The 23,974-nt window shown below is 41.4% G+C and overlaps 1 protein-coding gene across 4 annotated transcripts in view; it reads right to left on the reverse strand.

Annotated features, from left to right (window-relative positions):
- hook3 (hook microtubule-tethering protein 3) overlaps positions 1-23,974 on the reverse strand; it is a 42,566-nt gene that overhangs the window by 16,983 nt on the left and 1,609 nt on the right. For 2 of the 4 annotated variants that reach the window (XM_035389716.1, XM_035389715.1), the window contains exons 2-11: positions 9,359-9,444; positions 8,826-8,898; positions 8,400-8,450; positions 7,523-7,655; positions 6,314-6,381; positions 6,088-6,150; positions 5,557-5,640; positions 4,727-4,789; positions 1,141-1,304; positions 35-175 (exon numbers count right to left, since the gene is read on the reverse strand). In XM_035389716.1, coding sequence (XP_035245607.1) covers positions 35-175; positions 1,141-1,304; positions 4,727-4,789; positions 5,557-5,640; positions 6,088-6,150; positions 6,314-6,381; positions 7,523-7,655; positions 8,400-8,450; positions 8,826-8,898; positions 9,359-9,444 — 926 coding nt within the window. The remainder of the gene's footprint in view (positions 1-34; positions 176-1,140; positions 1,305-4,726; positions 4,790-5,556; positions 5,641-6,087; positions 6,151-6,313; positions 6,382-7,522; positions 7,656-8,399; positions 8,451-8,825; positions 8,899-9,358; positions 9,445-23,974) is intronic. The other 2 variants (XM_035389717.1, XM_035389718.1) reach the window with 1 other exon arrangement.

Here is a 23,974-nt window from a genome sequence, read left to right on the forward strand (position 1 = left end):
AGCGTGGCTGTACGGAGCTGTCGGAGCCACTCACCGGAGCACGTCCATTTCATCCTTCAGGGACTGCGCCTCGTCTGCCAGGGAGGTGAGCTCCTCGTTCTGCCCCCTCAGCTCCACGATCTCCTTGTCCAGCTCCTCGCAGCGTATCCTGTAGTCATCCTTGGAGGCCTCCAGCCTGAAAAAGCCAGAGACGCCGTGTGCACGTCAGGGCCCCAGAGCGCTCACGGGCCTGACCGGACGGGGAGCGGGGAAAGGTGGCCTGTGATTGGGGGGGGGGGGGGGTGACTGCGCACACCCAGTGCATGGCAGGAGTGCTGGCCCTTTTTTTTACCAGCCAACACCAGCAGTGCCAGCCAGTGCCCTTTAACCTGCCCACCGAGCCCTGCGTCGCGGGTGCAGAGGAACCCCCACCGGTGAAGAGCACAGGTGCGGAGCGCTTTACCTGCTCTGGGACACCCACGGCAGCGGGCTCAGGGCCCGGGGGTACAGGCAGGGAGGGAGGGGCAGGCAGTCCCAGCTCAGGTGCCCCGCGTCTGAGACAGACGCCCTGGCGTGAGAGCGGCCGTTAGTCTCCTGCTTTCTTTACGCGCCGGACGCAGAGCAGCCTCCTAAATCAGGAGCGTCTGCAGCTCAAAAGCCCATTAAATGTGTCTGCGCCATTTAATCTGCTCAATGCACAGTATCTGCATTGTTAACAGAGCCCTTTGGCAAGGGCGAGAATCAATAGATGCCCGTGATTGATTTTGTAAACAGAGTAAAAGCAACGCTCATCTCTTTAGAAAACACCAAGTATCGCTCCCGGCCTTTTTTATGGCCATGTAAAATGAAATTTGAAAGATGTTGAGTTAAGTGTAGCCGCACCATTTCGCATACTACGCTGGACAGCCCATCAAAACCAGCCGAAGCTCACTGCAAGAGGTGAAAAGGGTGGTCTCTAATGAGAAATAATGTTTTATGCTCCCAGTCCCATATTTTAATGTACTGCTTGTTCAGAGCTGCTGTTGAATCCACGTTGCACAAAAACGCATGATTTCACTCTAAACCCTAATAAGGGCGTATGTGAAATCAGATCTGAAGAGCCATGAGAACCGGTTCCTTCACAGCGCTCCTCCCCCTTCTCCTCCTCCTCCTCCTCCATACCTGAAGGTCTCCTCCTGGAGCTGCTCCAGCTGGGTCTGCAGCTGCAGGTGCCTCCGCCCGGCAGGGCTGTTCAGGTCCTCCATGGAGTCGGACTGGTTGAGCCGCTCCATCAGGACCTGGTTCTCTGCCAGCAGGCTGCCCTTCTCCTCCTGCAGAGCTGCCACCTACAGGCCAACAGAGGACATGACAGCCTTAAAGATGTGCCACAACCAGGAGCCACTTCTCCGTCGGTGTCTATTAACCTCTCCGAGATGGTGTAAACAGCTAAGAACTAACATGCTACAGTAGGCTTTAAAACAAGGGAAAGAGCGCAAGGAGCAGCTGAAGGTTCCTGCTCTCTGTTTCCTCTACGGCTTCATTGGGGCTTTACGATAAACAGCAGATGTGTAACTGGCATATATCTGTTACTGGAGATACAGCTTATCTATGAACTTACCCCAATATTATAGATTCACAACAAACACTGTGTTCACAGTTAGCTAACCATAATTTCTGTATAAATAATTAAAGAGATTAATTTTAACAAAGCATCTATGATAGCAATACTTTGAAGTCACTACATTCAATGCAGTAAAAGCTAAAGCTAAAGCTAATATATATATATATATATATTTTTTTTTTTCCTCTCAAAGTTATCCACACCAAAATAATAAAACAGTATGTTCCCTCCAATAGGATTAATGCACTAACTTTTTTGAAAATACTACTCTGGGACAAATGACTCAAAGAATGGTAAATATTCTCCCAACAGAAGCATTGCTAAGACTATGGGAACACTTGGAGAGGTTAATGAGAACATCGTTAAGCCAACTTATATAAACAAGCTCATAGACCAATAGCAATCCCATCATTAATAAAATGAATCAAGTTAACATTCAGTTATAAAAACAATTTCATTGATAGTCATTACCTAATAAACCTGAGATGGTAGACGGATTAGCTATGAATAGCTGTTCAGCCATCTGTTTAGCTATGAATGTTCCAGCTAATATACATATGTACTTCTGGGTTTCACAATGACAGTAATTAACTGACTTTTAAATTAGAAACATGAAAACACACACCCACAAAAAATAATGTAAATACACAAAACAAATTGTGATTTAGTGGAAATATGGTGACATGCAATCTGGATGGTCTGTGCAATGCCCAGGGTCCAAACGTGAAGCATCCATTCATAAACGCCTCACAAAAACAAAAGAAGTGGAGTGAAAAAAACAAAAGTGTGGTGTTAGTTTGGCAACGTTTATTTTCATGAGAAAAGACTAGTACAATCAAAATCGGGGAGAAGCAGGCTGTATTAGGTGAAACAAAAATTCCCTAGGAGCTATGCATGACAAAATGTGCACGTACTGCTCCAAACCGATAATCAATGAGGAAACATTCCATGGCTATAGCTACTAGCACTCAATATGAGTCATTTCAATTGGCAGCATTATCACTGTTGAAAACAATACTGGATGATATTGATCCAAAAATGTCAACACTGTGAATGATTATTGGTAATAAATAATATATATGCTTATATTTATTATTTTTATAGGGTAACTGTCTTTTGAAAAGTCTTGTCAAAATACATATATAAACATGCATAGCCATTGCATACAATATATTTCCCTAATTTTGCTCTTTTTGACTGAAAATATTTAACAACTGACTAGATTTTAAACAAATATTTGACAACATTTAGAAATTAGTAAAACCAAGTAAGGCCTCCACAAACAAAATCCACCTTAGACCGGAAGCATACTTTTAAAAAAAAGTAACTTCAAAAACTATGAATTGTGTGCAAATGAAAGAAAACACACACAAACATACAAAATATAAAATATATAGGACAAAATGACATACATAATCTATACAACTGCTTGCCAAACTTTCTAAATATTATGATGTTGAGTTTATTTTGCCAATTAAAGATAGAATGCGAGCTGCTCCGGGTTTTACTCAGGGCAGATATCCAGCAAACTCTGTAAACCTGCTTCGTGATACAGGCCCCAGGTGGTAGGGAGGGGTGTACATAACTTCTGTATGTAAGATTGTTCCAGAGAGCCTAGAAAGCAAGGCAACTAAACTGGTTCTAGGTATTAAATGTAAAAGAAACAAGAAAGGACTAAAGGCACCTATTCAGGCTAACGGTTGGGGAGGTAGGGTTCACTGAGGTGTCAATGCACAATATAGCTGGCAATGTCATGTTGACAAGGCTGTAAACTCTAGACTTTAGGTAAGGACGAGCCTAGATGGCTTGTCCTACCGGCCTGTTCTCATTATTATGTATTCTTATACTCACGAAATAAACAGGGAATTAAGAGAAGTACAAGGGCCCTACAGTATGTGGCAATGTTTCACTTCCAAAAATTTCAGCAGGACAACATTACAGTGCACAGCAACACACACACATTCATAGTTAGCTCAGGTACGAATAGTTTCCCAGTCCGGATGAGGTAATATCTCATAATGACATTCTCCATATGCCATGGCCTACACAGACACCAGATCTGAATCCAGCCGACCATATGGGGTATTCCAGACAAACATCTGTGAAAGAGCTTCCCTTCTTCCATCACCCAAGTGTGTGTTTTACTGAACTTCTCGTGGAATGGTGTCATATTCCTACACAGTTCTACATGATGGTAGACCCTAAGCAATGGCATGCACAGGCATTACTGCCCACACGTGGTCACCTAACACCCTGTTTGCAAATTTAAATTTAGACTTTACACTACATGACTATATTCTCTGTTCACCATAATATTTAATAATTAAACAAAAAGCACCACACACAAATGTCTAACCATGGCAAACAGGTTTCAGTTCAGGTTTCTTCCATCTAATCCTTCAACAAAAAGAAAAGCATGCCCAGTATCACTAAATTCCTGCACAACAGGATTAGCAAAGATTGAAATTACAAGCACTAAAAGGTAAGGGGCCAGAATAGTTTTTTAGTCCTTAAGAACTGGTGGAGGGAACGTTTTACATTGGTTTCCATAGAGAAATGAACTGTCACTGAGGGAATCAGATCAGACACTGCCTCCTGACAAACTGTTGAACCGTAGCTTTCTTCGAGTTACACCAAAGCACTCTGCACTATGTTTTTACACACTGCTGTAGCAGTATGCTGGTTTCAGCAGTATCATCCCAAATAAATCATCCTATTCAAACAAGTAAATACCCTCTGGACATTTCTACACAAAACCAAAACTGTCAACACATAAATTCACCACAAAACAAACATTCATTCATTCATTGGTTCATAGCCTGGGGGCAACCATTTGATTCATAATAAACGTTACCGTACAAGACACTTTTCTAACTACACTTCTCTCCAAGAAGCAATGACAGCGCACAGGTCTTGAGTGTTGCGTGTTACTGTGGTAACAGGGATTCCTCTATCGCTCAGAGTTGCGTGACGAGAGAGCGTTAGTCGGGGGGCGTGGTCAGACAGACAAAACAGGGTCAGACAGGACATCTGATGCGCACACAGGGATGTTAAAGAGCCTGGATTGGCCAGGGATGCTGTTAAGAGCAGGTGGTGAATCCAGGGCTTTCAGAAGCCAACACCAAGAAGAGAAGAAAAAGAATTTACCCTCTCCTCTAGTTCAATATACTCTAACCTCAGTCTATCTCGCTCCTCTTGAACAAGGTATGCCTTCAAAGGAAGGCAGAGTGGAGAGGTTACCACAGGCAAGGATTCAATAAAATCAAGAAAGACAGGAGAGGGAGAGAGAGAGGGAGAAAGAGAGAAAACACAGTGAAAAAAATCTATAAGACTAGAGCACTGCTCCATTCAAATAAACATTTCAGGAATGGCAGGTCGGGAAAATGCTGTGACTAATCCACACTATTTTCTTTATTATCAGGGAACATTGTCCGATCATCTTTGTTAAATTCTGAATTTAGTCTTTTGGTTCAAAATGCTGACAAGTGCTTGTTTTAAATTGAGTGCAACAGTTTCTAATCAGAACTGCAGTGTGAACATAATTGCCAGAGTCAATTTTGACTACAGTAGGCCTCCCCTCTTAAAACACTAAAGACTCCTTTGGATTAGAGACCATCTAGGGCATCCTTGGAATGCAGATTTGCACTGTAAATCTTAGCTGGCAAGCAAACTAAACTGACTTTACTGATGATTTCGTATAAACAATCCAGGTAACTTCATGGGTAAATACAATATGGCTTTCCAAAAATGCATAACAACATGGGGATTATATTGGAACTATATGGAAAAACATAAAAGTACCAAAGTTCAAAAAATTTTACTTTGTGCTTTATTCAAAATATTTTAAAAAGCTAAACGGTTATATATGTATGATATAAGTATGATTGTGTATATAAATGAAATGGCAATGTCATATAAAAATGCATCTGATAAAATCATGAAAGAAAAAACGGTCATAAAAGCATGGTTTATCCAACCTGCATGTCCAGCTCGTGACATCGCTGGGCAATTTCTTCTTTGGTGGCCAAAGCATCATTGAGATCCTCCACAGTTTTTTTGAGCTGGCGTGGGAACAGAAATGATTTTCCTGTTACACTGACAGCAGTGCAGAAGTGCAGTAGTTTATTACATTATTTAACAGGGACAGGCACAACATAGCAGTTGCACCTGAGTCAGCCAATTAGCTAATTTGCATTTGTAGTCCCTGGGCAGGAACACATTAAAAACATTACAGGTGCAAAACAGGATACACACATTACATAGGTCGATATGACAACATACTATGCAAGACAGATATACAATACAAAGCAATGGGGATAGAAGCAATACACATTATAAACATTTTTTTTTTTCCGTAGGCCATACCAAGGAAAAGGTTCATGATTAAAAATTACAGTAGGCATCATCATTTCAAACTCTCAATCACAACTCTGCTATTGGGACAAGATTAATTTAACAGTGGGATGGTCCATAAATACAAAGATACTGAAGAAAGCAGATGAAATTACCTGTCTGTCAAGGTCAACGTACGACTCGTTTCCAGCCATAACAGGGGTCTCTTTGCTCATCAGCTACAAAGGAAAGACATAATATTAGTAGTTGCACCGTAAGGTTTTATATAAACAGATCTAAAATGTATTACATCAGTTTCTACAATACTGTTGCTCTCCAAGTTTTCAAATTCTATGCAAACTATACAAGTAGACATTGTCAATTAATGTGAAAAATGATTACCTCTTGGATCGCTGTCATAACAACATGCTGTACAGACTCCTCCATCATCATTATTGTCTGAATGTATTCTGTAAAATGCAGGTAAAATCACTTCAGACAAAAGCCAATTCAGACAACTTATTTCAGACAAAGTTCAATCACGGGCTCAAAGCATAGTTTTTAGTCCTCTGTGTTTTAATTTTGTATTTATGCAACAGACCCATGCATATTAAGTGTTAGGTGTTAGGGGAAGAATGTATGTTTCAATTGAAGTTCAGTACAAATACAGCACCTTTGTCTTAGAGAGTGAAAATGTCAACAATAAATGACTCAACAGAAAGTGAAATTCAGTTTTACAGTATACAGGTCTCTGGTCTTTTATCATCTTTTGCATAAATGATTGATTGATTTTAGGCAAAGATTCTAGTTCTTGGACAGGTGTTTATTTTAATTCACTAATATGTTCTGCATGGCAAGCTTTCCCTTTGAGTTTAAGTTTTCATCATGATATAAGAGCACGTCACTCTATGACAAACATTTCAGACAGTTCCAACTACAGACAAAAATAAATTAAGGTTCATATTCTCTTTAATTATACCCCTGTCTTTTCTCTAAGCGAATTGAAAACTCATTAGGTTGTATAAACAAACATTAAGTATACAGGAAATTTGGATTTATTTAATCGTCCTTGACTGTACATCAAAGTTAATTGGGAAGACTAAGAACAGTGCATTTACACTGAATCAGGGCCTCAGTAGGTAATATGATGCTTTAATTGTATAACTTGTAAAAGCTTAAATAGGCAGATCCACAAACAGACTGGCAATAGGCCAAAATCATCTAAGATAAAAGCACTGAGCATAGGATCAATTATTTAATGCTGTATGGAATTCTGCAGAAATGTGAACCAGAATACAGCAACACTGCCCTCAGTAGGGACTGTAGTTTTGTGCAACTGTAGGACATCTGTATAAGGCCTGGATTTAGGGCAACTCTGGGACACCTATATGAGGTCTGGTAGTATAACAACTCTAGGTGATCTATAGGATGTCCGTAGGTTAGGGCAGCCCTAGTACATCTGCATGAACAACTCAGTTAAGGGCAAGTCCTATAAAAAGCCCTAGACTGTTACAGTTCATCCCCTATCTAGCTTCAGAACAGCGACATGCTCTCCAGTCCAGCTGCACAGCCCAGCGGACAGTGCAGTGGACCAGGGCGGCCTCCACACACCTTGCTTCTGCTCACAGTTGACCGCACAGCCGAGGATGAGCTGCAGCATCCTGCCCAGCTCAGCGGCGTCGGAGTGCTCCCCAATGAGGGTGACGTCTGGGAGCGTGAAGTCATTGATCTGCTGTCCCAGCACCTGCGGGAGGGGAGGGAAGAGGATCCTTCAGGAAGGGAATCCTGAACCTGGACTGGGGTTTTACAGTGGAGCACGATGGCAGGCAAAATGTGCAGGAAATGAAAGGCTTGCACTCTTCAGCATTGCAGGTTTCACCTGTCCATTGCCATTATTTATAGTTTTATTATTTATAGTTTTATTTATAGACTTATTTTGGAGAAAATTCTTAATATTCATGTCAAATTCAGCAAATGCTTTCACCTGCAATATTGAAACTGTAAGCCACAGTCAGAATCTGGGCATCAGACTGTGTAATGTAATGACACATTTACTGAACAGGCGTTTAGAGCTTATCACACACTATTCAACCTGGGACCATGTCTCTGTCAGGCCACTGTTAGAGAGGGCTCGGACTCACAGCCATTGAACCACTGGCTTGAAGGAATTCCAGAGAATAAAAATGAAAAATATTCACTGTGCCAGGTATGCTAAATACATTCAGAATGGCAGCAAACGATACAGTCAATATCTGTTTGACAGCAAAAAAAAAGTTTGTTGGCTGGACCGCAACAGCGGGGCCAGGCCTGCAAACGCGAATGTCTGTGACTGAGTGAGTGAGTGATGAAGTTACACCATTGGTCGGCCGAGTTATGAAGTTACACCATTGGTCGGCCGGATCACGTGTGTTAGGTCCAGCCATATACTAGGTTTTGACCTGGTCTTTATAAATCTTCTTTACTTACACTAAAACCATTGTTGTCTTACCTCATGGTTGTAGTCCAAAATGCCCTTCAAAATTTTCTTTAAATTGCTGACCTAGAAGACAACATGACAGAAATGAGTGACAATGGCTAACAGATGTCGGTTAGAGATAGTTTCCTGTGTGTTTGCATTAGAAACATCATTCAGCCAATGGAGTTTCAGTCATGACTGCACTGCCTTAAACTGGATCCTCTGGGAGTGTGACAGGGTTATGCAAGTGCAAAACTGTGATTACTTAATGAAGAGCACAGAACTAACAATCATAGCCTTACAAGATTAATTCAAAGTCCAAAGGCACTCCAAAGGCACACAAACAAGCTTTCATGACAAAAATTAAGATTTTTAATGAAAAGACATATTTACATATTCAGAAACACGTACAATTGTGAGAATTAATTTTTAAATTAAAGAATGTACAACATATCATACCTTTAATCTCCAATTATCTCCAACTTCAGATTTAATCCGACTTATCCAGCTGTCATTAAAATATACAATATCTCTGGGAAAAAAAACAGTGAATATAAATCACTTACAATCAGTGGGCAAAAAGGAGTGAAACTGAGTAAACCTTTATGGACACAGAAAGGCAAGGGCAAGTGAGGTTAAAGTTATTTTTTACATAAATAACAATGCATTCATATTCCTCCTGACAAACAGAATGCCTTTTAATTAAAGGTTTGAACTGAAAAACTGGTGTCCAATCCATAACAGAAAAACAGATGTTTTCAAAAAACACTGGAAGACAGAAAATGCACATCAGCACCCTAAGAACAGCTGTAAGGCATGGGAGACCCCAGAAAAGAGGTGACTGACATCACAGGTGCCACCCAAAGTGACACTCGCCTGCCAATCGTTCAACAAGAAGCAGAGCTGGTACTCACAGAAAGTGTGTATGTGCAAATGTAGCATTAATAGAGAGGCCACAGACAGTGGACATCTTGGAATACAAGTGCACTTACATTTTCTGAAGGACTTGTGCCATTACAACCCCACTGGTGAGATCCTCTACAGTTTTGCATGGTGCCTCCACTCCAAATGTCTGGATCTGAGGAACAGAACAGTGAAAGGATCATCATTATTCATTACTATTGATGACAGCGATCATTTTATCGTGAAAGCTGTACAATTTAGCCTAACTCTAAAAAAGCATCAATGAGGAAACCCACTGCTTTGTCAACCACTTTGACAAAAGTATTTCTTTACTATCATAATAAAAAGTGATATCCAATTTTACATCATAAATATTAATAATATATTCATTGTCCCAGGCAGATTGTTTGCCCTCGTGGAGTACTAAGTGATAGAACAAGAAATGTCTAACTTCCTGTTAAACTGCAGCCTCAGCATTTTAATGAATTAGGCTGACTGAATCCACCACATTGCCATGATGTTCAATGCCGGAAGTTCAAGTTAAAGGAAAACAAACACGTCAACTACAAGTGAGGTACATTCTAACCATGTGACCCGATCATTCCACAAGATAACGCAGGACTACAGACAAAGGCAGGACTCTCAGAAATGCACCGATGTGAACCGAGATGAACGAACATCTTGGCTCATTTCCCCTGACCTTGGCTATTCATCAGAGTTATATCTTTATTCACTGCGAGTGGCTGAACCGGGAAAAGCAGACCGCGGCTGTATTTGGAAGCGCTTGTGCTTAAATTACACTTTTCAGATAAAACCGCGGTTCTATTTTAGGAAAGATTGGCTGCGGCCCTTCATGCACGGCACGTCAATGCTCCAATTTCCCATTTCACACGGCCGCCCCAGAGGACGCGACAGATGTGCAAAACTCGGGGATTTCATCTCACTCCCTAATCATGCAGAGAGTCACTGGTCCGATAGCACAGTAATTTGCAATCATTTACAGACTCCAGACGGGGTGGAAAATCGCCCTATTTACTGCAAGCTGGCAGACCGCTGCTCAGTCAGATAAAGGGCTGCTTTTTTCCGTGAACCACAACTAGCTGCAATTCATCTTTCCCCGGCCCATGTCAACAAAACAATCAATCATACAGGCCTACACCGAGAGCCTGCCTAAGACGGCTCGATCAGCCACCTAAATAACCAGATTAAGCCAAATTTGGGTACTTACTGTGCGATTCACTGGTGCAATGAGAGCTATACAGATTAAAAAGGTTCCAGTGACAGCTGCAGCAGTATTCTACCTTTAATTATAATTCTGCCTTTAATTGGAAATAAAGTACAATATAATATATATTCAAGCTTTCTGAACAAAGGCAAAGTTTGTAGAAGACCAACAGGGACAGTGCTTAGTTTCACATACCAAGCACACAGCAAGCTGAAAAACTGAAAATGCCAATAATGAATGACTGGGGCCACCAAACTTATAATATCCCCTGATACGCCTTTTCTGCTGATTCGTCCATTAGTTTCCTCATAGCTGTGGACCTGCCTAAAAATAATCACACTTTGAAGAAACATGTTGCCTTCGTATGAAATAAATTTTCATTCTTGTGAGGAACGCGCAACCAGACGCGGTCTTAGAGACACAGGAGAGCCGTTTCCGTAGTATGAGTCCCAGGAAAGTCAGTGTAAAGAGAAACTCTAACGCATTCTAAATAGCTAAATATGACACAATGATTATTCTGCAACATGTAAAATAAAAACGCATAAAAGAGCAAATTGCTGATGGCTCCCTGAATGTCCCATAGACACATTCTGAACCTGGGCAGTCTCTCCTCCTCAGGTCTCATATTACAGTGGCCTTGCAGTGTTTTCATAGCCTGCTTTAGGGTCTGTTATGAGTTCTGGTTGCAGTGTGAACAGTCAATTTGAGTGCTAACAGAAAGGAAACAGAGTGATCTCACTCGACACTGGACTGGGGGTTTCAATGTCTCATAATGGAAATAACACATTACATTACATGCATTTAGCAGACGCTCTTATCCAGAGCGACTTACACAACCTTTTATACAGCATTTACATTGCATCCATTTACACAGCTGGATATTCACTGAAGCAATATCCAGATAATTGATAATTGAACAGGCTGCATCCTACAACCATTTCATTAGCTTTCTCTGCTCCGCTGTTACACTCTTATGTTACCCTGACCTTTTGAATGCCTCTACTGATCCCAAATCAGGAACCAGTCAGTGAGCACTCTCCATACAGCGACTGGTTACCTAGCAAGCTGGGACATGTGTTTTTTCATTGAACAATGGCACACCTTGTGCATAGAGCATCACGTCATTGTGATGAGTTATCTAAAGTGGAAGCTTGTGCAGACACGAGTCAAAGGAAAAGCCTTGATTTGCTGCTTGAGCAAGCAGACTGCAGCAGCCCAGTTAACCAGCAGGGGTCACCGGTGAGCAAGAAGACAGGGCAATCCCAGGCCATCTGAACCGCCCTTCCCTGGGTGACACAGCAGCCAATTATGCATCGCCCTGCGGGCTAAAGCTGGCACTTCATAGCAAACCGGAGGGGGATGGGCATCTACACATAGGATCACTGCCTTAACTAGAGGAGTCTCAATGAGGGGCGAATCAAATCTGTAAGAAAGGAGCTGTGGACAGGGCTGCCTCTGTCAGGGCAAAATGTGCTTTGAGGAAAGTAAATAAATGGACTGTGGTCATTTTGAAGGTGAGCTATCCTTTTATAGCAGCAGGGTCTGTGTGATTTATTTGAAACAAATGTGTGAACAGAACATATGTGTATTTCTCACATCTGTGTAGCGTGCCTCCAGCCCTGCACACAGTATGCGCATGAGTGATTTTGAAGAATTGCCTCGAACGCTGTAAGCTTACAGGAAATCAGTTTCCTCTCATTATCCAGATCAAAGACTTTTCCCTTATGTAATTAATGTGAAAAGAAAAGCCCAGATTCAGCAAATTTAAGCAGTCAGTTTGCTGATATAAGTGCTAATACCTGAACAACACAGCTCTTCTCCAGTGGGGACAATAATGGATCTTCACCGTGAGTATGACCATGTCTCTCCTCACAGGAGATATGCTTCCTTCCCTTTGGAGTGAACCAGAGTCCTCCTCGTGCTATTATGGGATTAGTTACTATGGTATTTAGCACTCCTCCACTGTGAGGAAGGCATGCTGCTATGGGCACTGTTCATAGACTGGGTGCTGCAACATATTGTCAACTGCTTCAGCTGACGCACCGGAAGCATTTGTAAAAATGGCAAAGCGCAAGGCCCTTATCACTGACAAAACATACGGCAGATAGAGAACAGTCTGTCCTGTTCACGGGAATAACGTGGGAAAGACAGAGCTACAGCTAACACGTCATCCATTCGATAATATCAGCTTGCTTTTCCACTCAACACAATGAGGAGCCCCTGCTGTGGTTGGGCTGGTGCTATTTATTAACATAACTAATTATCAGGACTGCACATGCAGGACCTGTCATGGTTTCCTATGAGATAGGTCATGGAGGGACACAGGAGGCCTGTCCTTAGTCCCTTCACCACAGAGCACAGTCCTGTTGTGCAGCAGACTGAGACAGGCTTTGTGTCAGGACATTCTAGCACCAGCTAAGGTGCTGAGCTCTCATTCAGTGTAAATGCATTGGAAAAGTGCATTGTGTTCTCTCTGGGTGAACGCCGGCTCAGGAGCAGGTTTAAGAGACACGTGGAGGCTGGAGAGGGCCGTGTTTTCCACATCAGAGCGGGCAGAGTCAGCAGGCTTTGGGCAGGAGGCCAGGGGGCCGGACCCAAACAGTGACGGCGGTTACGTAACAGTGTTCAGGAAGGGAGGGGTCACGGGCTGGGCACGCACTTCAGTGCATGTTGACGGGAACTCGATCCCAGCTGAAAGGGCTCCGTTATACTGTGGGGTGAAGGGGACGGTGTGTGTGTGTGTGTGTGTGTGTGTGCGTGCGTGCGTGCGTGCGTGTGTGTGTGTGTGGATGAGAACCTGTTAGCCTTCTTGAGATCGTGAGGCTCAGAACTTTCAAACTGTGCAGCGTTTACATAAACAGAATGAAAGCAGATGTAGGTTTCTCTGTGCTTCTTACATCACAACCTATCGTTCCGTAAAATAAGCCATTGAAACAGTCCTCTGCATTGGGGAACTAAAAGTAGCTGAACACCGCAACTCATGGTCATATGAAACACTGCCCCAATTTCCTTACATTAGTTTCACTTTCCATAAGCACATGCCTAGTTCTCTCTTCTCCAAGTCCCCTCTTTCTCTTTCTCTTTCTCTTTGCGTAAAACAAAAAGTTCAAAAATGTCAAGGGGGTGGCGGTGGATTGAATGCGTAAAAAAAATAAAAATAAAAAACACTTCCCACAGAAAGACTTCTATCTTTGTTCATCATATGCTTAATGACCCTCTGAACCCCAGTTGCAAAGTTCCACTGAGCATAGGCATGGGGACACCTTCACCACAAACCACCTTCCACATAACACCTGCTGCCCAACCATGGCTCTGGACCTCATACAACCAAGCCCAGAAAAATACTGCACGAACCACGGATCACATTCAATGACCCATGTGTTGTTCTGTACCTCTAGACACTTCTCTTTAAGTTCTATCAGTTTAATCACGAAGACAACCCCCAAGGGCCTGATGACTACACCCGACAGACACCACTCCAAATAAGGTCAATCTCCTTAGAACCATTCCCTTGTGAGCAAATTCCAAATTAACATTATTTTTGTTTAAAATGGCAGTGCGCTGCTCATTCAGATACATTACTGTTGCTTCACTGATCCTTCACGCTGCCTAGCAACAGACTTTCAGTAAGGGGGAAACTCAGCGCCCCATTCCCACTCCCCCATTTTATCCTCCATAGCAGATGCTCTCCTGGATGGTGAAAACGCTTCTAAAATTTAGGCCAAGTCATCCTCGGTTAAGATCAATGTAGCGTCTTTCTATAGTGAATTTCCAGTGGCTCGTCAACCTGACATACCAATGTCATATCAGACAGAGGAGCAAACAGAGCAGAACATAGTTTGCCTCAGGAATGTAAGAATTTACAAAACAATACAGTGACATTTGGAAAAGCTGCTGTGTGTGCTTTGTGCGTGATCATATTTATCACTAGTCAAATATGACTAAATTAGCAGTCAGGACTGAAGGGGATGAAGAAACCACTAGTCTTAAATGTACAGATTTTTAAAATACCAGTATATAGGCTTGAGTTTTTGGTTTATCAAGCGACCTTTAACAAGCAGGTTAATTAGCAAGTGACCCAAGATTACCTGCAATACAGAACAAACTTTAGGCAAATGTGTTGTGTAGGGTGCATATTCCAAATAAAGTTTTACATTACTCAATATCCTGTTTAATAGAGCAATATTGAATGTATTACACTGTTTATTTACATTCAGGGTACACTTGTCTTGCTTATTTCAGTTATGGTTATTGTAGTAAGAGGTTTATATGACTCATAAGTCATACAATAAGTCATAATTGGAAATCAGAATACTTCAATATTTTTGGTAATTATAATACAACCTGCATTATCCAAACCATAATTTTTATTTTGAACCATGTCAACAAACACGTACAGTTTGTTCAACTTCAGCAAGATAAGACCTCTACGATATTATCACAGCTAGCATAGCAGACAAGCTAGGTTACCACTTCTGCCAATTTTTCACTGAGCCAGAGTTTACTCACATGACTAAGATCAGAATTTGCACATATCATGCCTATTAAAATATCAGCAGGCAACAGTTCAAGCAACAGTCACTTATGAAACCAATTAGACATTGGGATTAAACAACAGACTGTTGAGACCACTGCACAAATAATGAATTCTTTACATCAAAGGCAAGAAGGAGACCTTTAGAAATGTGTGTGGAATTAAGGACAAGTAAAAGTGTAAATGGTTCCCAGCACATATGAAAAAGCTAATTATCTGAGAGAGCGCCCAACATGCCACGGTTACAGATCCTGCCTCCACAGCTAGAGGAGGAACAATAAGGCTTTTTTTCTCAAGGGAGAGCAACAGCCAAATAAATGATGCAAATGGCACTTTAAGCTGGGGTTGTTTGACCGGTTTAAGAGCCATTTCAGGCAATTTATTCAACAGGGAACACGTATCCTAAATTTACAAAGGAAAAGTGTACAGCTGCAGTGACATTTTACAGAACCTAAACTAAACCAGCAGGTGGCTTTTTTTCCCCAGTTACCCCAGCATTTTGGCCATTTCAGTTAACCGAGTCCAAATGCTGCACTTTACAATTCACTGTGACATGAAGCACAACCTATTCTGCTTTTACAGTTCATTTAAAAACAGACAACAGGCCTAACTTTTTAAACAAACAAAACAATGAGCAACAGGTTACACTGCAGACAAACAAGGTCAATATCATATTTCCATTTTCCACAGGAAACAGAAATCGTTTATTAAGCTAAAGATTTAATGAAGACCTTAGGGATGTTTTCTTGAGAGACATGAGATTTGTAACCGTTGGAAAGCCATTAGACGTTGACTCAGCGGGTAAGGCTTTAAATTTAGCTCTCACATGCTGGTTAAGAAACTTTATCCTGTGATTCAGGAGCTCTCACACACTGAGCTCTGCATGGCAGCCACTCAAACCTAATAATCCTGACTCACTGCTCTCTTCCATCCTACCCTGGGAGAAATCTAAAAGTTTCCTTTACTTTACTTGAATCTTCTGAAACCACGGATTGGACCAGCGTGAGATTCCAGATGCAAAATAAGTTTAACCAGCCAAATTATGTTACTGGCAAATCACTGCTGATAAGAAAAGAATCCAACAAATTGTGAACAATATATTAACTGAATCATGTATTATTATTTACAGGCAGCAGAATGTGTTCCAGTGCGAAGACAGGAGTTGAATTTCCTGTCTGTGCTAAATAAAAATATTTTTACATGTTTTGCAACTTAGGCCCATACTCGACATTGATGGGATGTTTTATGGACAGTGGATGTCCACACCCACACTATCTCCACAATATGAGGAAACAGATGGGGAGTCTGAGGGGGATTTCAATGTAAATTCTGCCAAAATATTCAGTGTTCCAGTTATCCATACTTTTCTCTGCAGCCTCTGCATGGAACAGGCACACTGACCATTACACTACAGGATTATTCAGCAGTTCAGACTGCTTAAACAAAAGTAATCTTGGATGAGATGGCATTCTACCAAGTATCTAAAGCAGTTGAGGAAGCATGATTCCAGTTGTGTAAGAGCTACAGAATTCAAAGTGGCCTAATCTTAAGGCGCCAGTATACTCAAAACAAAACAGGAATTTTCAAGCAAAACAATTAGTTTCAAACAAGAGACAAACAAAAAGAAGTGGTGTTTTGAGTTTGTGTAGAGCGGTTTGTCCAAGCCCCCAGCATGAACTGTTTGCAAACAGGCCAACAGTTCACAGACCTCCCCATGTCTGCAAATGGTCTATCCAAATATCACATGGTTGGTTGCGTCACGGCTGACCATCTGGGGAACAGAGGTCAACTTTATTTTCCGGTTCATCTCATCACTGAACTTCCCCATGGTAACATCCCTGGGGTCCTGACTGGAATACTTTTGAGAGGAATACTTCTGAACAAAAAGTTGCCAGGTTTGTGCAAGGCCATTGTCACCTTTATGATTCGTCGCGCAGAAATTTTAAAGACAATGAAATATGCTCAAATTCCTGGGAAAACCTTTCCATGAAGTTGGGTGACAATGATCTCGAGTTGTGCAAAGCAGCTTGGAAAAATCTGCGCAACAAGTTTGTGTGCTCCCCCACAGCAAGGAGTGACATAAAGTTAAGAACCTGGAGTTTGTATTGGGCATACTGACAATGGTGTTCTGTGACATGTTCACTGGTGGTTCTTTTCCGAAAATGTTTTACCTGATTTTGAGTATACTGTCTACTTTTAAGACTACCAGCACTGCAACAAGTGGCCTCAAGACAAAACAGGCCTACCTTACAAAAACACAGATACACATCAAGAGCAGTGGACTGTCTTTTCACACCTGGAAGGCCTTTTGATCTGAAAGCACATTTCTCCACCACCATCAGTGGTAGGAGGCCATTTCAGAAGGAGGTTTTCAATGCGCAAAGCTATGCAGCACTAGACAGCAGCAGAAGCCTCCCTCGGATTTCCCCATTGATTAGAGAGCCGAGTGTCTTTTTAGGAGCAGACCAGCTATGCACGGAATGTGAACCTGTCACTTTGCTTCCACGGATAGGAGCAGCCTTCCCTGTAATGTCAGTACACTTTTCTGCGCTGTGATCTATAGGGGCTTGTCCCTACAGGCCTGTGCAGCTAAAAGAGGATAGAATTCATGTGCAGTGAAGGACATTTGCTGATGTTTTTTATGACCAGCCAGCTTTATGATGGCCGGTATATGGGCATTCAGGGGTTTGTAAAGCAAGAAAATACACAAGCAGGTCCAACTCCAAAGAGGCTTGAATAGCATGCCACATTACGTTTCCAGAAACTGCACACATGAACTATTTTATTTAATACCATTTATTCACAATTATAAACATTAATATCAGTTTTGTATCATGTTGGTACTACTTTTCTTGAAAGCAGTGGTCCCAGGTCGCAAATGCCATAGAAAATAGAACCAACCAAAAAGAAGTTCACACAATTTTTTGAGTACTTTTTTCCTACATTAGACCTCAAAATCTGCCCCATACATGCTATTATAATGCTAGCAGGTCAACAGAAACTTGTCCATGTATCTAAAATATTCTTCATCACACATAAAACCTGCCCAGGCCAAATTAAGACATACATTAAAACTGAAATACATAGCCTATTCTTTAAATCACAGAAAATTAACTGTCCCTTTAAGACCAAAATGCTGCTGCCACTGATGCTCTGTCTCCGCTCTCTGCAGACAGCTATAACTGCACTGAACAGATTTTCCACAACCAGCCATTACTGGTTTGTGAATTGATGTTATCAATAACAACATTTACAGTGATAAGCCTGTTTTTACTGTGATGTGTTGACCGTTTCTTTTGATGTTCATGTTTAACTGTAAACAATTACTCTCACAAAAGAAGACCTAGGCCTATATTAACGTGGTACATGCAGCATTAACCCACAAAGATGTTTAGACAATGTGAATAGCAATTGCTGTACATAAACTGTTTGGCCACAGAAAGAGAATACTCTTATTAGGCCTACATGTTTTGTTTTCTTCAGTACCATTTATCAGGTTCAGTTTCCAAAACAATCAGCCTTCGAGAGATGAGCTTAACTTGAACTTTTTCAGGGCAACACACAAAAGTATCTAAGGTATGCAAACTACTTTATATGCAAATGAAACATACAGATGCTTGGTAAATAAATCAACCCTCTGAACAGTATGTTTTTTGGAATGTTTTTGTTCAAAATTCTAAGCCAGTGTTCTAGAACTCTGAGTTAAGAACATTCTAATCACAAATTTGTGAGCTTACATCTTAAAGGGTTAAGAAGAAATAAATGTTCCACATACAGTAATCTGTAATTTTGTAGATTTGTCTGTTTCAACTTTATAAAGTAAAACAACTTAATGTTTTATTTTAAGCCCTTCAAGATGGTTGGCCTACATAAACAATGTCACCATCATACTTCATGTGCCAGCAGTAAAACCACAGCCTTTGTTTTCTATAAACATGGCCTTCCTGTCGTCTTCAACAGCATCTCCAATTACCTCAGTTATCAAACTGGGGTTATTTCTGCACAAGTCACTCACTGCAAATGTTACTTTGGTGGAAAAGACTTGAAGCGAATCCAGACATTCTCTGCGTAAATGTTCACAATGCCACTTACATGGTGTTGGACTTTAACACAAATACACAGCGCGTTGAATTATCCTGCCTGGTTTATCGCCCTTGGGTCTGTTCGAGGGATTACTGCACTGCTGAGTCTCCAGTGGAAAGGCTGCCTGTAAACACTGCCACGTGGTCAGTTATTCCACACACTGTAATGACTGAGACTCTCCCTGCTACTCCGACTGCTATACAAGTCAGAGCTCATGAATGTCACTGTGCCAAAGAATCAAAACCGTGGTTAAAATGGCCTCGCTCGTCTGACATGCCAGGCTGGGCAGGTTGCAGTCCACAGCCACCTTTGGGGGTGGGGTGGGGTGGGGTGGGGTGGGGTGGGCGGGCGGGCTGTCAGAAGATATTTGCGGGTATTGAACCATAACTACAATCAGCTGCTGAGTGAAATGGGTTTTACAGTTTCTAACCATTGCTAGGTTTCTGGGCCAGGCGACCATATTGCTGCAATTACAGGCGATCTGTTAGCGATGATGTGCCAAGTAAGTCACACTGACATTAACAGGCAATGAGATGAGCACTACCATTACTGTTATTCTAGCAAAGATCAGACCCAGGCACAGATTACAGGTAGGTCGGTTTCAAAAGATGGGAAGCACCGAAGGCAGCTGAAAGCTGTCATGTCTTACCTGCCCTCCCTGGCGCTCGGGGAGAAGCCTGCGGGATCACAGCGCACATCGATTAGCTAGCAGCAGGACCGTATGCCCAGCTCAGGATGGGCAGATGGTCCAGTCAGCCCCCCAGGCAGCACATTAATGAGCCAAAAGAGCCAGACTTCAGAACTGAAAAAACCCAGTTATCCCCTGTCTGCCTGTCTAGGGTGACTGCCTTCAGCATCTTACACATTTCTGCTAATACAGAAGACTATCACACATATGGGCCTAGTTTTATCAGAAATTAACACGCACTTGCCAATTCCAAATTGGGAGGAAAGAAAATTAGCATCTAACTCAGAACTATGCTCCAACAAACCAACTGGACAGCTTCCAATAAGCCAGGACCAATGATTTTTAGTTGCACAAAATCTTTATTGGCCCGAGTTCCTGACTGTCCAATCAGAACTAACATCTAAGGAAATGACACTGCTTGTCTTCAACCACCAAAAATATTCTCATTTCCAACAGGCTTGCAATGTTTTGTCTGTGAGGCTCAGTTCACAGGGAAGTTCAGCAAGTCCACAAGGTACACTCTCTTTGATTGGATAAGCTGCTAAAGGTTGTTTTGACTATAGCAGACAATTCTCAACTTAGCCTAAGGATGCACATCTCCAGAGCATGTCTGTTCACAGCGAACTAGACTTTATACCCCAGCTTCTTCTTCTAGGCTGGCCACACAGAATGAGAGGCAGCTTATCTCAGGAATGGTCTGCCTCAAAGACTGAGCAGATTCTGAATCACAATCCTTTCACAGTATCCATTTATCAGGCCTGGCACATGTAGCATCTATCCATTTATCAGGCCTGGCACATGCAGCAGCTCATAACAAGGGGGAACCCCTCCCACAAAATGGGAGCATACAGCTGTTTCATTTGAACCAGTAAAGAAATGACATGTTGAACTCATTAATGAATCCCCATTACCAGCTAAAGTCTAAGAGGCTACTTCGGGTATCATTTTCAAGTCAAAAGTATAAACTAAAAAGTTATGTTTTTCTTCTTCATCATTTGGAAACAAAATTCTTTAAAACACTATTTTCTGAAGAAATTGCCAAACTGTCACATCTGTTATCTGGGCTGTACTTTGCTCCACTATTTCTTCATATGTCCTTAGATTTCGTACCAAAATGTATTGTTTATTCTTCAGAAACATTGCATGCAGCCTATTTTCTGACACGGGGGCTATGATGCCTCAACATGAAAGACGCAACTTACAAAACTACAAATCTCGCTATAGTACAAAAACAAGACCCAGGTCCCTGGACATAATTACAGTACAGGTTCCAAAGGCATGCTCTTCCAGGGTAACATATCCTAATTTCAGTCTCCCTAACACAAATCAGCAACAAGTCAGGACAAAAAAGGCCAGAAATGCAACTGCTTATCCGAAATGCAACTGCTCAGACTGTGCCACCACCACAGTAAGCAAACCGTAATACATAATACATAAACAGTTCCTAAAGCAAATGCAATTACAAACAGGTGCACTGATTAATAATTTAAGTATTTTCCTTCAAATTTTAAATATGACGAGGCTATATCTGATAGGTCTCCAGAAAAATGTTTTTCCATTTAAAATTTAGAAGACAGTGTGCAAAGTAAAACATGAAAACAGAAAATCAGATTTCAGCATTTTAATTAAGTATACCTCAAATAAGGCATGCGAATAGGAAATGATATTGCATGAGTAATTGTAGGGGTGTCAAACTCCAGGCCAGGAGGGCCGCAGTGTCGTTTTTCCAATTAACAACACAACTAGATAGGCTACATACTTCCATACCGGTCACTGCAAACAGACAGGTACCCAAAATCCAAACCACTTTGCCCATGGGTAATGCAGAGGATTCCAGGTAAAGGCCCTTTCTGATAACTGTCGCGAGCATTTTCTGGAAAGTGTGTCCATAATAAGAACAAAGGTGTTTTCATCCAGTTAGCACTAGCACTAGCACTCTAGTCAAATACGAGCTCTCTGACATCAACAAAGCAAGCAGGCCTACTCAAACCATGGGTGGAGTGAAGAAGTGTAGAACATAAATACAGACAGGAAAAAAACATATTAAAAGCTTGTTGTGTGTAAAAGGCGGAATATTCTGTGGCAAAATCCAAACCGTTATACAGATAAATGAAATTTAGATTGGGTTCAGTCTATTCTGCAGAACCCATGCCCAATGTTGCTTTTGTCAAAGTAATGCTTTGTGCCAAACATGCTTTCACCAGCTTACAATTTCAGCCCCATTCTTTTTTGTTCTCTTTTGGCAAAATGCCCCTGGAAAGCCCTTCACAATTATGCAAGTTGTGTTTGTAATCACCAAAACTGTTTAGCCGCGTCAGTCTCACCTAGATTGTGTGCCAAGCAGGATTCCCCTTCAAACCATTCCAGAGCATTTTCTATGAAACCTATGTCGTGATCATATTAGGGCTTCCAAAAATCTTTACAGCAATGTACAATGACTTTTTTCCACAACACACAGCTGGCCCAAATAGCCATAGCATAGCCTATTTATTTTTACTTTATATATAAATCTGATTTGCATTATGTTCTAGGTTGGCACAGGCTAACCTAGATTTAGAGATTTATTGTTGTGACACTTTCAGGCAGCTGCCTTTTCCCAAGCTTGGAAATGCCTTAAAATATAATAAATAAAATCACCCAGACTTCCCAAAACATTGTTGTTCTGCTTTAAACATATGTAAACATCATCAGGAGGGGAAAAAAAGGTAGCTATGGTGGATATCTAAACACCAGTTATCATGACTGTCTCACACTTATAAATCTGAATTCTTTTTGAATTTGCCAAAAAGAATTAAGAGCACCCTATGTGATAAATGTGTGGATTTAAGGAAATGTTGAACATAAAAAAAATGCAATATCAAATTCACCCAGAAATTACAATCCGAAACATAAATATTAGCACATTATTAATGGTGGCAGTAACCCCCAAGACCTATGAACTCTGATAAAATTACTTATCACCTGACTACAACTCTGATTCCAAAAGACACTTCCTTACACTATTGTTGTAGAACACATGCCAAGGTGTGAAATCATCCCAAAAAATCAGGACAGGTAGTAAACCGGGAAAAATGCAGAGGTGCCTCCGAATACGATCAAATAATGATGTTATCAGACAAGGGGCATCCCGTAGATCCATTCTGAAACCATTCCCTCAGGAAGTTGGAAACAAAAATTCTGGTTAAACATAACTCCCTCCTCTGAGTCGGGTTCTGCTCAAGGTTTGCCCTCGCTACAGTCGCCTTAAGCGTGGTCTTGTGGGGTTTAGGCCCTGATTTCTATAAGGCCACGTTGTGTCAATGCCCTTTGTAAACAGCACTATGCAGATAAAATTGACTTTAACAGCGATTACCCTTTTAAAGCAAAATCATATTAAAATAAATGTAGGCTATAAGATTAAAATGAGTGTGTTATAGGACAGATGAATATCCTTAATTTCACCGGAACACTTGAGCCTAGATCTCATTCCAAATTATGGCATACTGCTGTTTTCCGACAAGTCAGCTCATCTCAGCCTTACACCAAGTTAATAGGCCGAACAATAAGGGATACGTTATAGTTTGTAAACACCATGCATGCTTGATTGTAAATTGGACCGTGTTGTATTACTCTGCTCAGACGAGTGAATGGTCCGAGACAAAGTTAACTCCCCTTAACAATGGAAATGTTCTGCTCTTCTCTGTTGTTTTCCCAGGGCAATCACATGAGCTTTCACACCAAGTTTGTTTCCAATGTCCACATGCCATACCAGCATAAATTCACAACTTGTAAGATGAAGTGATGAAGGACACAGTTTTCAAGCTGGCCTTATTATTATAGTATTGTCCAGGGCACCCCACGGGTAGGTGAAAGTTCATCAGAGGTTACATGATACACACATTTGCAGCACTGAAAGGTAGCTATATAGAGGTACACTGTGGTATGTCAACAGGCCTGATGGCAGTTCTGGTGACAATGTGCATTTTACTAGAAGCCAGCCCACATTCCACGCATTGGTTATCTGTCCTTAACACAAGAGCATGAACAAAGGATGCTTTGATAAATCAAACAGTCCCTGAAATCAAATTTCAGGTCACACGCTAGATTTTTTTTTTTTATTAAGGTAAGGTTAACATTAATAATTGAATTAGGCTATTCTGTTTCACAGCTGACCTTTACGCTATCAGTAAAGCCAT

The sequence above is a fragment of the Anguilla anguilla genome, chromosome 14, assembly GCF_013347855.1.
Source record: "Anguilla anguilla isolate fAngAng1 chromosome 14, fAngAng1.pri, whole genome shotgun sequence".
NCBI lineage: Eukaryota > Metazoa > Chordata > Actinopteri > Anguilliformes > Anguillidae > Anguilla > Anguilla anguilla.